General features: G+C 52.1%; 1 protein-coding gene across 1 annotated transcript in view; it reads right to left on the reverse strand.

Moving 5' to 3' along the window:
- The window catches only part of KCNN3 (potassium calcium-activated channel subfamily N member 3), a 149,480-nt gene that overhangs the window by 44,744 nt on the left and 91,991 nt on the right, over positions 1-12,745 (reverse strand). Inside the window, exon 3 of the mRNA XM_056123658.1 lies at positions 11,711-12,129. Within this exon, the coding sequence (XP_055979633.1) occupies positions 11,711-12,129 (419 nt within the window). The remainder of the gene's footprint in view (positions 1-11,710; positions 12,130-12,745) is intronic.

Genomic DNA, 12,745 nt, shown 5'->3' on the forward strand with positions numbered 1-12,745 from the left:
CAGGTCAGAGTCTGCACTGCCCAGGGAGGCCATGACAGGGTCACGGAACTGAGCAAATACCTGCCAGCTGGGAAGCTTTCCCGGCTGAGGAGACACAGATTTCCGGTCTTGTCACCCCACAAATAGATGCAGCTGCCTTAAGCCCTCCCTGTCCCCCCACTTTCCCTCCCTCTGTGGCTCCCAGCCTTATGGGATTCGGAGCAGATTCCCTCCCCCACCTTTACGAGCACAGCCCTTCACACAGGGCCCAGGGGTGACACCAGGCCTGGGAGCTCTGAGTGTGCAACGCAAACACCTTCTCTTCTATATCTAGCAGGGGATGTCCTCTTTGGGCACTGTAGCACTGTCCTCCTCCCATTGTTTATCAATTTGCTCGAGCGGGCACCAGTAACATCTCACAATGAATTGTGAGACTTGATGTTACTGTGTTTGGCATATCGAATACGCCACGGGGAGCTTGCCAGGCTTTGCCGTGTGGGCGGGATACTCTGAGTAGCTTGCCGGGCTCTCAGAGAGGGTAGGAGGAATAGAACCCAGGTTGGCCGCGTGCAAGGCAAACACCCTACCTGCTGTGCTATCACTCCAGCCTGTGTGCATGGAAGACCACAGAGGATGTCAGGAATCAAACCCAGGCCAGCTGCATGCAAGGCAAATGCTCTCCTATTGTGCTCTCTGGGCAGGACTGAAAATGGTCATTCCAGACCATGTCTATGACGTAATTCTCACATCCCTGCTGAGAGAGTCCGGGTGAGCCTTCTCAAGCTGAGCAAAGTGGGGCTGGAACCATACTACAGTGGGGAGGGTGTTAGCCTTGCCCATGGCCAACGTGGGTTCATTCCCTGGCATCCCATATGGTGTCCTGAGCACCACCAGGAGTAAATTCCTAAATGCAGAGCCAGGAGTAAGCCTGAGCATTGCTGTGGATGTGATTCCCCGCAACCCCCCCCCCAAAAAAAAGTCAGGCTGTTTTGACTGAAATCTGGCATTGGGTGGGGTCCCCTGAAAGTCAAACCCTGCAGGCAGACTCCTCACCTGGGGAGGGTGGGAAAAGTACTGTCTCACATATGCCCGGTCCAGATTTGATCCCTGGTATGCTGTAGGGTGCCCCAAGCCCTCCCAGGAGTGATCCCTGAACACAGCCAGGAGTAGACACTAAGAATAGCTGGGTGGGTCTGGGTGGGACCCCAAACCATAAATTAGATTGCTCAACTCCCAGCACGGTGGAGGGAATCCTGAGTTTAGAATGTTACAGGCTGGAAGGATGTTTGGTATTGGCTCATGGAAACAAGGAATGTCTTTCTTCTCTTTCTTTCTTCTCCTTCTTCTCCTTCTCCTTCTCCTTCTCCTCCTTCTTCTTCTCCTTCTCCTTCTCCTTCTTCTCCTTCTTCTTCTCTTCCTCCTCCTCCTCCTCCTTCTCCTTCTTATCCTTCTTATCCTTCTTTTTTTTTTTCTTGTTGGGTCACACCCAGCAATGCTGCACAGGGGTTAATCCTGGCTCTGCACTCAGGAATTACCTGTGGCGGTGCTCAGGGGACCACATGGGATGCTGGAAATCGAACCGGGTCGACCGCGTGCAAGGCAAACACCCTACTCGCTGTGCTATCGCTCCAGCCCCAAGGAATGGCTTCTTGGGGGCATGGAGAACGTCCATGCAGTGCCCACACTTGTAGCTGAGAATCTTACCCGACCTGTCCTCACATCCTCATTTCCCCCTGGATCATTCACTCAGTAGAGGCGACACAGTCTTGTACTCAATGTACGTGAAAAGCGCATAGAAACCCGTCCCAGTTGCCATGGAGGGTCCAAGTGCACAGAAACGCCGTGATGTGGGGGTAAGGGGACAGACAGGCTGGGGAGAGTGCCCACAGGCACCGGAGGGAGAGGAAGAGGAGAAGCAGCCCCCGGGGGGGGGGGGTGTGCAAGGGACACCCACGGAGGGGGTGATCCTGGAGCTGGAAGGGGGCTGCCCCCAGCTGGCCTTGCCCACCAATCCCCCACCTGCTCTGTGGCCACCCCCATACGCCTCCTGGCGGAGAGAGCCTGGCCCTGCGGGTTAAAGCCCCTTCCCAAGACCTTGGCGGTGGCCTGTGAGAACCTGCAGTTTGTCAGAACCAGGGGAGGTGCTCTCCAGAGCGGGAGCTGAGAAGCGCCTGCAGGCCACAGGCCGCCCTGCAGAACTCCTGCTGCAGCTGCAGAGGGACCTAAGCAATTTCTTGCTTTTTTTTCCCCTTTGGCCACACCTGACAGTGCTTAGGGGCAATTCCCAGTGCTATGGGGGGGACTGGGTGGTGCAGAGGATGGAACCCAGGACGCCTGCATGCAAAGCACGCGCTCCAGCCACTGAGCCATCTCTCCGCCCAAGCAGTTTCTGTGCATATTGAATATCCATGTTTTTTCACTGGTGACAACCTCCTTCCGCAACTCTTTCATCACAATCACCTTCCTGTCTCCTTCCAAAGGTCCAGGTTAGTGAAACTGTTGCTTAACTTTTACCAGATGAAACTATGGCTGGACCTTCCCTCCATCTTGGCCTCCACAGCTGGGGACTGGTGCTGGGGCATCACGACCCAAACAGGATCTGAAACACTTCCTCGAAGGAGAGTTATAGACTTGGAAAGGCTGTTCTGCTTACTGCTGTTTTCTAGAAAAGCAGTGCTGATTTTCCTCCTTGCCATCAGTGTTAGAAAAACAACCCACCCACCCACCACAAATAAACACAAATTTTGTGCTGAATTCTCCAGCACAAAAAATTATATTTAAATTTTTGCCAATTCCAGAGGGCAAAAAGTTTCAATTTGTACTTGTCTTTTTTTTTAAAAAAAAAAGCATATTTCAATATATATGGTGTTCTATTGTATTTTTTTTCAATATTTTTTGTGTGTGTCTATCATTAATCTTAGACCATTTTTTAAAATCAGCTTTTCTGATTGGTTTCTAAAACTGTTTCCCATATTAGGGGCATTTACCTCATGTCATGTTTGTTGAAAATTTTTTTTTTTTCTAGTGTCACATTTGCTTTCAAAGATGAGTCTATGTTGGGGCTGGAGTGATAGCATAGCAGGTAGGGTGTTTGCCTTACACGCAGCCGACCTGGGTTCGATTCCCAGCATCCCATATGGTCCCCCGAGCACCGCCAGGAGCAATTCCTGAGACCATGAGCCAGGAGTAACCCCTGTGCATTGCCAGGTGTGACCCAAAAAGCACCAAAAAAAAAAAAAAAGATGAGTCTATGTGTTTGAAGAACAGAAATCTAAAATCATGAGCATGACATGATCACATACCTGAAGGCCTTTCTTTCTATTTCTTCTCTTCTGAGACTTTATGCTTTAATAGTTCTCTCCCACCTCAGGACTGATTAAATATTCACTTTCTTTCCTGGAGTCTGTTCATGGTTTCTTCTTTTAAATCTGACTATTTAATCCACCTGGAATTTATTTTGGTGACTGGTGAGAGGTAGGAGTCTAATTGGATTTTTTCATCCAAGTATCCAATTTCCATATTAACATTGATGGAATAATGTATTACTTCTTCTTTTTTTTTCTCATATGTTGGGTTTTTGTTTAATTCTGGTTTGGGGGCTACACCTGACCATGCTCAGGGCTTATCTCTGGCTCAGGGGACCAGACAGGGTGCCAGGGATCAAATCTGGGTAAGACCCACACAGAGAAGTGCCTTAGCCCTTGTACTGTATCTCTGGCCCCATGATACATTTTAATATCTCGTAGCACAATTCCCCTCAATGGTCTTGTCTTTAAAATATATTTACGCTATTCTCTCTTATTTAATGAAGCATCTCATCTCAGGATCCACAGTTATTAGCCCCTTTCTAATTATTGTTGTGTTTCCTTTCTCAATTATATTTATTAGAACTTGGTATCTATAAATCCTTCGTTAATTTTTAAAAAAATTTAATTTCTATTTTTGTCTTTATGATAAACTTAAACCATTCCCTGAAATTTCTTTTTTTTCTCTAACAAATTCTGTTTATCTTCATTCATCATTTTCTTTTAGTGAAGAACTTCCTTTTTCATCAGATTATATTTGCATTAACATTGATGGAATAATGTATTATACCCTGAGTGTCTACCTACCCCTCAAAGGATTACTTTTTTGGGGGGGTCATACCTGGTGATGCTCAGGGGTTACTCTTGGCTCTGCACTCAGGAATCACTCCTAGCGGTGCTCAGGGGACCACATGGGGTGCTGGGAATCGAACCTGGGTCGGCCGGGTGCAAGGCAAACGCCCTACCCGCTGTGCTATTGCTTCAGTCTAAAAGGATTACTTTTTAATTTCATTTGCAGCACCATGATTTACAATTGGTTTCATACGTACAGTGTTCTAACACCACACCCTCCACCGGTGTCCACTACCCCTCTCCCCACTGTCTCAGTCCCCCCATCCACAACCCGCCCTCCCCTGTTCTCCTGCCCCCTCCTGCCTCCAGGTCTCTCGACCATGGTAAGCCCAGTTCTATAGACCAGTTCTCAGGTCCTGTGCTTTGGGCAATTTGTTATTCCCCTGTTATGCTTCTTTATATCCCAGACATGAGCGAGATCACGCTATCTGTCCCTCTCCTCCAGCTCTAGATCCATCCACATGGTGGCAAATTGTGTGATTTCATCTTTCCTTAAAGCCCAGTAGGATTCACTGTGTATATAGACCATAGTTTCTTTGTCCCTGTTCTTGGACACTTGGGTTGTTCCGTGATGTTGGCCACTGTGATAGCGCTGCAATGAACATAGGAGAGCGCAGGTCTTTTCTGACTATGGTGTTTAAGATAGATGGGATAGATGCAAAGAAGTGGAGTTGCCAAGGAGTGGGTCATACAGAAGATCAATTCTTAGTTTTTTGAGAAGGGTCTATAGTGTTTTCCAAAGACATTGAATTAGGTGACAGTTCTCATCAGCAACAGGCGAGGGTTCCATAACCCGAGTTTTAATCTACAGAGGCACTGCATTACAATTCTCTAAGATGTCTCAAATGGTAATTCTGAAAATTTCTCTTTCAATTACAACCAACTTGTAATTGAGGAGAGTAATCGTCATAAACTTACATACACACACACATCAAGTTTCTTCTCAGTTGAAGGGTATGCCTGAAATATTTTTCTGATATTTTGAAATATGTGATAAAAAATTGATCAATTTGAAATAAATTTCCTGCAGATGCATAATACAAAGATGCATTATTTTTAGGCTACACAATTTAGCATTATGTAATTAAAACAGTACAAATTCAGATTCTCAATCTCCTTTGTTTTTGCCTATTTTAGTGTGTCTGTATTTTTTTTATTTATATAAATGCTTCTTTGGACGACTTAATGGTTTTTACTTTGATTTCAGCTTGGTTTGGAATGAGAATTTCTACTCAACTGCCTTCTGCACTTTACTTACCTAATAAATCTTTGCTATTCATTTCTTTTTCTGGTCTTTCTGTTGTAAACAATGTGAAATTAAATTCTGCTTTGAAATCCTATCCAAGTAAGAAAGTGTCCTCTAATAGGGAAGATAGACTCAATTATGTTGATTGTTATGAATTTTAACTTTAGTTTTCTCTCCTCTTTTTTCCTTTCTGGTTTTAAATTATTCCTGCTTCATTTATTTTTCTGTCTGACATGGTTTGTGGGTCTCATTCAGAGATGTGGAAATTGCACAATCTCACAAGAGTGAAGATAGTGGGCAGGGGAGTCTCACACAACTCACTCCCTATTTCTGTGACCCATGGCACAATGTTGGACCTCTCTGAGCCTCAGTTACCTCCCCTGGATAAGGGAACAACTCTGGCCTCACGAAACTGTAGTCAGATTAAGTGATGCTACTGTTTTCATTATTGTTAGTTTTTTCATTCCTATTTTCTGTTTGTTTGGGGGCTACACCCAGTGATGTTCAAGGCTTACTCCTGGCTCCGTGCTCAGGTATCACTCCTGGCGGGCTCCGAGAACCAAAAGGGCTGCTGGGGATCAAACCCAGGTCAGCCATGCGCAGGCAAGCACCCTACCCAAGTACTATTGCTCTGGTCCCTCATTTCTCTTTTCTTCGATGGTGAGTTCATGAATTTATCAGGCTCTTACTAACCCTTCCTAACCTTTTCCTCTCAACGTTTTCGTCAGGAGCTTTGCAACTTACTAATTATTGTGCAATTATTCTTTTATAATTTTCAACTTCTAGGCTTTCCAGGATCTCCTTGTCCTTGGACATTAGCATTTAGTTTTGCAACCATGCTGAAATGTGCTCTGGATTTCATGTCCACCCACTTTGATGCTGCTCAGCTGTCTTCCTTGCACGTGGCTAAGCTCAGCGCTGTGATCCTTCCCTTGGCAAGTTGGTGTTCACAGTCTACCCAAAGGGCATCTTATTTATCTTCTGAATCCACAAAACTCCAAGGGTGATTTTTGCTCGTCCATACCCGGTGGTGCTCAGGACTTACTCCTGGCTCTGGCTCAAAAGTCACTCCTGGTGGTTTTGGGGGACCCACTGTGGTGCCAGGGATTCAAACCCAAATCAGCCTCTTGCCAGGCAGTGCCTTCACGCCTGTACTATCTCTCTGACTCCCAGGATTATTTCTGACCCACCCTTTGTTTTTTTTAATCTCTGTATGGGAATAACACTAGTGTCCCGATATCTTCCAGAATTTCAGGTTCCCAATTCTGCTGTGAGTCTACTGTGTTGCCTATGTGTTTCTAGGACTGTTACTCTTACCCCTGGCTCTGCACTCAGGGGTCACTCCTGGTGGGCTTGGGGGACCCCTATGACAGAGCCCGGGTCAGCCGCATGCAAGGCAGGTGCCTACCCCTAATACTTTTGGCCATGCTGCCTGGTTCTCATCATTAAATATCTTCTGCATCTTCAGGAGTGGTTTCTTCTTTCTTAAGCCTGAGGTGTTGCTTCAAGCTCCTCTCGGGGAATCCCCTTCTTCCTTCCTTCTGCCAATCCCTTGCTGTGAATTCATCTGTGACTTAGGAGTGATCTATCGTGATATCTAGATCAAGTGCAGCGTTGCCTGTCTTGGGCTCTCCTCCGACCTTTGGACTGGGGGCTCGCCTTCTTCCTGCTTGCAGGGGCCCTGGGCCCAGCTCTGGACAGGATCAGGATCATCCTAGGCAGTAGGTTGCTTTCCCAGCCTCGTTGACAGCAGTCTTTCCCCTCCCAAATGCCTTCTCTAGCCAGCGTGGGCCTCAGGTGTGGCCCTGGTCCCCGCAGACTGTAAACACACTTTATGACCTTTGCACGGTCACAAAGTCACACCACCACTTATTTCCCGGGAGCGTTCCGCAGTCCCCAGATACCCCTAGTGGTTTGCAAACCTTTCAAAGTCACAGATCAGTGAGGACTCCTGAGCACTCTGCCAGCACCCGCTATGGGTCGGTTTATTTAACACAATGCATGTGCATCCCTAACAACTGCAAATCAAACATCATTAGTGAGGCTCCCAGTTTTTAGGTCGAAGAAAAACAACCACAAACACAAGTTCCGGCCATTTCTTCCCATCAGCCCTGTAGGTCACTCTGCATGTGTTACCCACTGGTGGCACCAACAGCTCATCTTGGCTCTGCCCAGTGATCAGGGCTCAGCCTGTCTCAGCCCCATGCCCGTTCTGCCTCTGGCTCTCGGAGTTCGAGTCCACTGCCAGGGCTGGTAGGAAGGAGGCTGTGGAGAGTGGGAAGAAATGTCTGAGTCTCATTCCCTGATTTCAGGCCAGTGTAGACCCAAATGTCTAAGAGAAAGGCAGGGGAGGGGTGGAAGGACACTTTATTTTCTCTTCCTTTTTTTTTTTTTTAAACTCCTTTGGTATGATTTGGGGGTCATGGCTGGTGGTGCTCAGGGGTCACTCCTGGCAGTGCTTGGGGGACCCTGTGTGGTGCCAAGGATTTGAGCTGGGATTGGCCCGGTTCAAGGCAAGTGCCTTCAGCCCTGAGATCATTGTGCCACCCTTTGTTTTCTGCTCCTGGTGGCGGGCGTGCGTCTCTGTGTCAGTGAGAGGAAGGACAGGACACTGTTCGTGTCCCTCCGGTTCCGGGACCTGATTTCTCATGAAATAGCAACGTGTCGGGAAAGATGAAAATTCATACTATCCATACCCATAACCTGAGTGAGCCGGCAGGCAGAACCAGGCACCTCGGAGGAAATAGTCCCGGGGGGACTGTTCATCAGGCTGGCAGGTCATCCACCAAAGCTGGCTAGGGATGGCTCCTCCCAGGCCGAGCAGCATGCAAATGGGAGCTGGCAGGCCTGGCCCACCGCGTGCCAGGAAGACCCACGTCCCCAGCCTGCGCTGGGCCCTCAGCCAGCAGGGCTGTGCCTGGCATGTGCCAGTGCTCCGTGAGGAGGTCCCTCTCCAGGCTCCGTGGCTGCCGTGGGCGGTGGGCAGGCAGCCAGGAGACTCCCTGAGAATGCCAAGTATCACTGCCAGCAGCCCCGGGTCACAGGAGCCAATGTGTCGGTGGGGACCCAGGCAAGCCAGGCTGCCCTCCCCATGGCGGCAGACTCTCCCTAACGTCCTCTCCCCTCCCCGGAAGGAAGACACGTGAAAAACCCTTAATGACACACACCAGCCAACCCAAGCCATGTCTTCTCAAATCCATCTCACTGCTACAGAGATTTCCATAGCAACTTCAGCAGTGTTTGTCTCCCAGCCAGTCGGGCTGAGGGAGTCACTTTACTGGGAGGGCTTTGGGTTCTGCACACATGAGTCCTTCTAGAACATTCAGGCTACCCTAACACCTGAGGCCATCCCTCCACCAGCTGCAGGTGCCAGAGACACAGCCAGCAGGTGAACAAGCAGGAGAGGTGGGGGGGTCTCTCCTGCCTCACCCCCGCCCCGCTGACCCCTCACTCAGCCCCCACAGCAGCTCCTGCTTGGGATTTGCCTCTGGCCACAGGGTTCCCCACGTGACATGTCACACAGACACTTCCAAGGAACTTGGCATCAGGAAGGACAATTCTCATCTAAGCTCATTTAAGCTTGATTCGCAAAGAAATTGCTTGGTCTTTTGAAGAGAAGGGCTTTACTGATTAGGAAGCAGACCTCGGTACAGCTTTTCCACTTCCACAGGCTGGATCCTGGGGGGCAGGCGGTGGGGAGGGGGTTGGTCAGAGGCTGAGTTTGGAGAATGGGGAGTTCATTGGCACTGTTCTGGGACTCCACTCGGGGGTGGGGAGAGGACACAGGGGGTGTTGACGGGGAGAAGCCGTCAGAGAGGCACCCTGCAAGCCCGGGGGTGTCTGGGCTGCCCGAGAACCCCACGGAGCTGCTGGCTGGGCTTCTTTCTCCCACACTGCCCATGCCTGGGCAGGGCAATCCTGAGATGGGGACTGCCCTGCCCAACACCCGCGCAGAAGGAGTAGAACCAGAGCCAGCAGCACCCCGGAGATGGTGGGGGGGAGGGGAGGCCAAGGCAGCCCAGCGAGCACCGCCCGCGGATATCTCTGAACTTCACACGAAGTCAGCCCTGAGGACGAAGAGAGAATTCAGAACATGGTGGATGTAGGAAAGCAGCATGCACATGGCGGGAGCGTCCAGTCATGGGCCAGGAGGCCGATCACAGGTGGGGGGTGGCTGGAGCAACTTCCCTCATTGGGGCAGGATGCAGGGGCCGAGTCTGGACTTCAGACTCAGACTCAGGTTCAAGTTCCAGCTCTGCAGAGGCAAGCTCTGGGCTCAGGCCTGGCCCTCAGCTCTGAGCAGAGGACATCTGGGCACCTGGACCACAGGGTCTGGCGAGCAGACGACAGGAGGCAAGCACAGGGTGGCTCCCGAGGACAAGGACAAGGCGGGACTGCAGGCCCTCAGACACACAGCACGTCCCACTGCCGAGAGGGAGAGGCGAGGAGAGTGTTTGATTTGCTCACGGCTGTGCCTTTATCTCACCCTGCCAGGGGCTGGCGGTCACTGTCACGACACAGAAGGAAGCCAGCAGGGTGCCGGGATGGGGAAGGCCGGCCTCACCTCAGAAGCATGGGGGGAAAGGGGACAATTCGGCAGCAAATCCTAGGCCAAAGGCACACTCTACAGCAAGCAGATTTTCCAGTGAAAATTCATCAACCAAGGATCAGAGGGACAGGTCAGCAAGAAAAGCATTTGCCTGGCAGGCGGCCAATTCAGATCTGCTCCCCAGCACCTCACAGGGTCCTCTGAGCCCCTCCAGGAGTGATCCCTGAGCACAGGGCTGGGAGTCAGCCCTGAGGACCCCTGGGTGTGGCCCCCTAAACCAAAAGAAACAAAACAAAAACTGACCATCAATCTTGCTTGTCTTAATAAACAACAAATCATGCTTGCAGTCCCGCCTGATAAACGGGGTGACCACACAAGCCAAAGAGGGTTGATCTGAGGACAGAGAGGACTCTGGAGTCTTCCAGGGCTATGCAGATTCTCTGAGTGCTGTTAGGGGGCCCGATAGTAAGCACAGAAGTGGGAGTCTGGGGGAGTAGAGGTCTGCCATGGTCTCTGGAGGGGTTGCGCTTGCTCTAATTATGATGCAGCTTCAAGCACCCAAGTGCCCACAGGACAGTGTCAGGGCAGGGCTCGAGCCCCAGCTCCCAGTGAGATGAGGCTATGCTGGGGGCTATGCCAAGTGCCATCATGTCATGTGCCCTGGGGCCCCTTGAGGCCCCGTCTCAGCTGCTCTACACCCCTGCCCACCCAGATCCTACAGCAAAGTTTCTCCCAATGCTCCATGGGCCCCACATGAAGGTGCATAGGAATCACACAGGTGACCTCGCTCAAAGGCAAACCTTATGGAAGTGCAGCCTGAGACTGCGCCGGGGGCCAGCTCCCACTGAGATGGACACAGTAGGCCTGGGCCCAGTCTGGGCAGCTAAGCACCCGCAGCGCCCAGCAACCACACGAAGGTCATTTGTGGGCAGGTGCTTCAGAGATAATCTGGGCTCAATACTCAGTCCAGGGCCAGGAAGGGAGAGGACAGCAGGTAAGGCACTGGCCTCGCATGCAACTGCCCGGGTTCGACCCCCAGAACCATACAGAACCCCCCACCTGGCAGCACCCCCAGAGTACAGGGTCAAAGTAGCATCTGTGCACAGCCCAGTGTAGCCCCAGAGTCCCCAGTAAAATAAAAACAAAAATCCAACCAGTCAGTCTCCTTTCTGACAGCTTCAACACTAAACGGTAGTTGGTGGAGTTGGCACAACAGCATAGCGGGCCGGGAACTTGTCTTGCCCACAGCTGACCTGTGTCAGATCCCTGGCACCACATATGGTCCCTGAATACTGCCAGGTGTGGCCCCCAAACTGAAAAAAATTAATGAATCAAACACTTGGTGGGGACCAGCCTGCCTGTGAAGGAGAGTCAGACCTGAGAAAGGATTGGCCAGAGCGCTGGGATACCAAGTCTTATGGAGTACTGAGATACGAAGTCTCATGGAGCACCGGGTTATTGAGTCTCACGGAGCACGGAGATACTGAGTCTCATGAAGCACTGGGATACTGAGTCTCACAGAGACGAGGGCAGTATGTTTGGTACGTCCCAGCCTCCCCACCTGACCGGGGCTCCCCAGCTCCTGGCGGCAGCCCACCTGCACTGGCCGTCCCCCAGCCCTGTTCTCCTGCTGGAAGTCTCGAAGGTGCCTCCTCCATCAGACCTCAGGCAGCCTGGCCTCACCTGCTCCTCTCCGCCTGCCCCAGTCCCGGCCGGGAGCTCCGCCCCCCCACCGCACCCCGCGTCCTCCGCGGAGTTGGCGACGCCGCACGCACGCACCTTTCGCAGACGCGCACGGTCCAGGCGGCGATGATCCAGAGCGAGATGCTGAAGACCAGCAGCACCGTGCCCGGGCAGATGGTCATGAGCGTCTTCATGACGAAGCGGGTGTTGAAGTTGATCTTGTTGAGCGCGCCGATGCTGCGCGACGAGGCGTCCGTGAAGAGCTTGCTGTGCAGCAGCATGACGCGGGCGATCAGGTACAGGCGCAGGAACATGGGGATGGACAGGATGATGTCCACGTCGGCCTCCGCCCGCGAGGGCGTGTAGGAGAAGGCCAGGCGCGCCGTCCAGAAGAACTTGTACTCGCCGGGGATGGGGTGGATGGCGCACACCAGCATCTCCAGGCTGATGTAGAGGATGCGCTCGTAGGTCATGGCGATGCGCCAGTCGTCAGCGCCGTTGTCGATCACGAACAGCTGGTGGGGGAGAGAGCGGTGAGCCAGGTGGACGGGACCCCGCGGGGGCGGCGGGGGCGGCGAGGTGGACGGGACCGCGGGTTAGTGGCGGGGACTGGGGCTGGCCCACCTCCGGGGCAGGGGCAGGGGGCGGAAGCCAGGAGTGTGTACAGAGGGCCAGGTGCTCGCCTTGCACACAGCCAGCCAAGGCGAGGCAGAGGTGCTCGTGGGAGGAGCCATCCCTCCCTCACGCTCCTCCAGCACCCCCTCACTCCCAGGGTCCCAGAGGAAAGGCAGTAAGGACGGTTCTTGAGGGGGAGTCATGGAGCCTTGGACACAGATTCAAACATAACCAGGCCAGGGACACCATCAGGTCACATAGGGCAGGCAGTGCCAGGCAGTTACAGAGAAGCAGAGGGAGAGGAGGGGAGGGGAAGGGCCCCCGGTCCCCACCTAGGTATCCTCCATGCCCGTGCCCCCTCTCCCAAGGCACTCCTGGCCTCTTGGGCACTGCGGGAGATGAGAGTGGAAGAGCTGGTTTGCGGCGTGGTGTTTTGTCTGCTGCAGTGTACAGGACTTAGGTGCTCAGGAATCGAAGCTGCAGTGCTGGGTGGTAAGCACCAGTGATGATAAAATG

Source organism: Sorex fumeus, unplaced genomic scaffold, assembly GCF_029834395.1.
Source record: "Sorex fumeus unplaced genomic scaffold, SorFum_2.1 ptg000047l, whole genome shotgun sequence".
Taxonomy (NCBI): Eukaryota; Metazoa; Chordata; class Mammalia; order Eulipotyphla; family Soricidae; genus Sorex; species Sorex fumeus.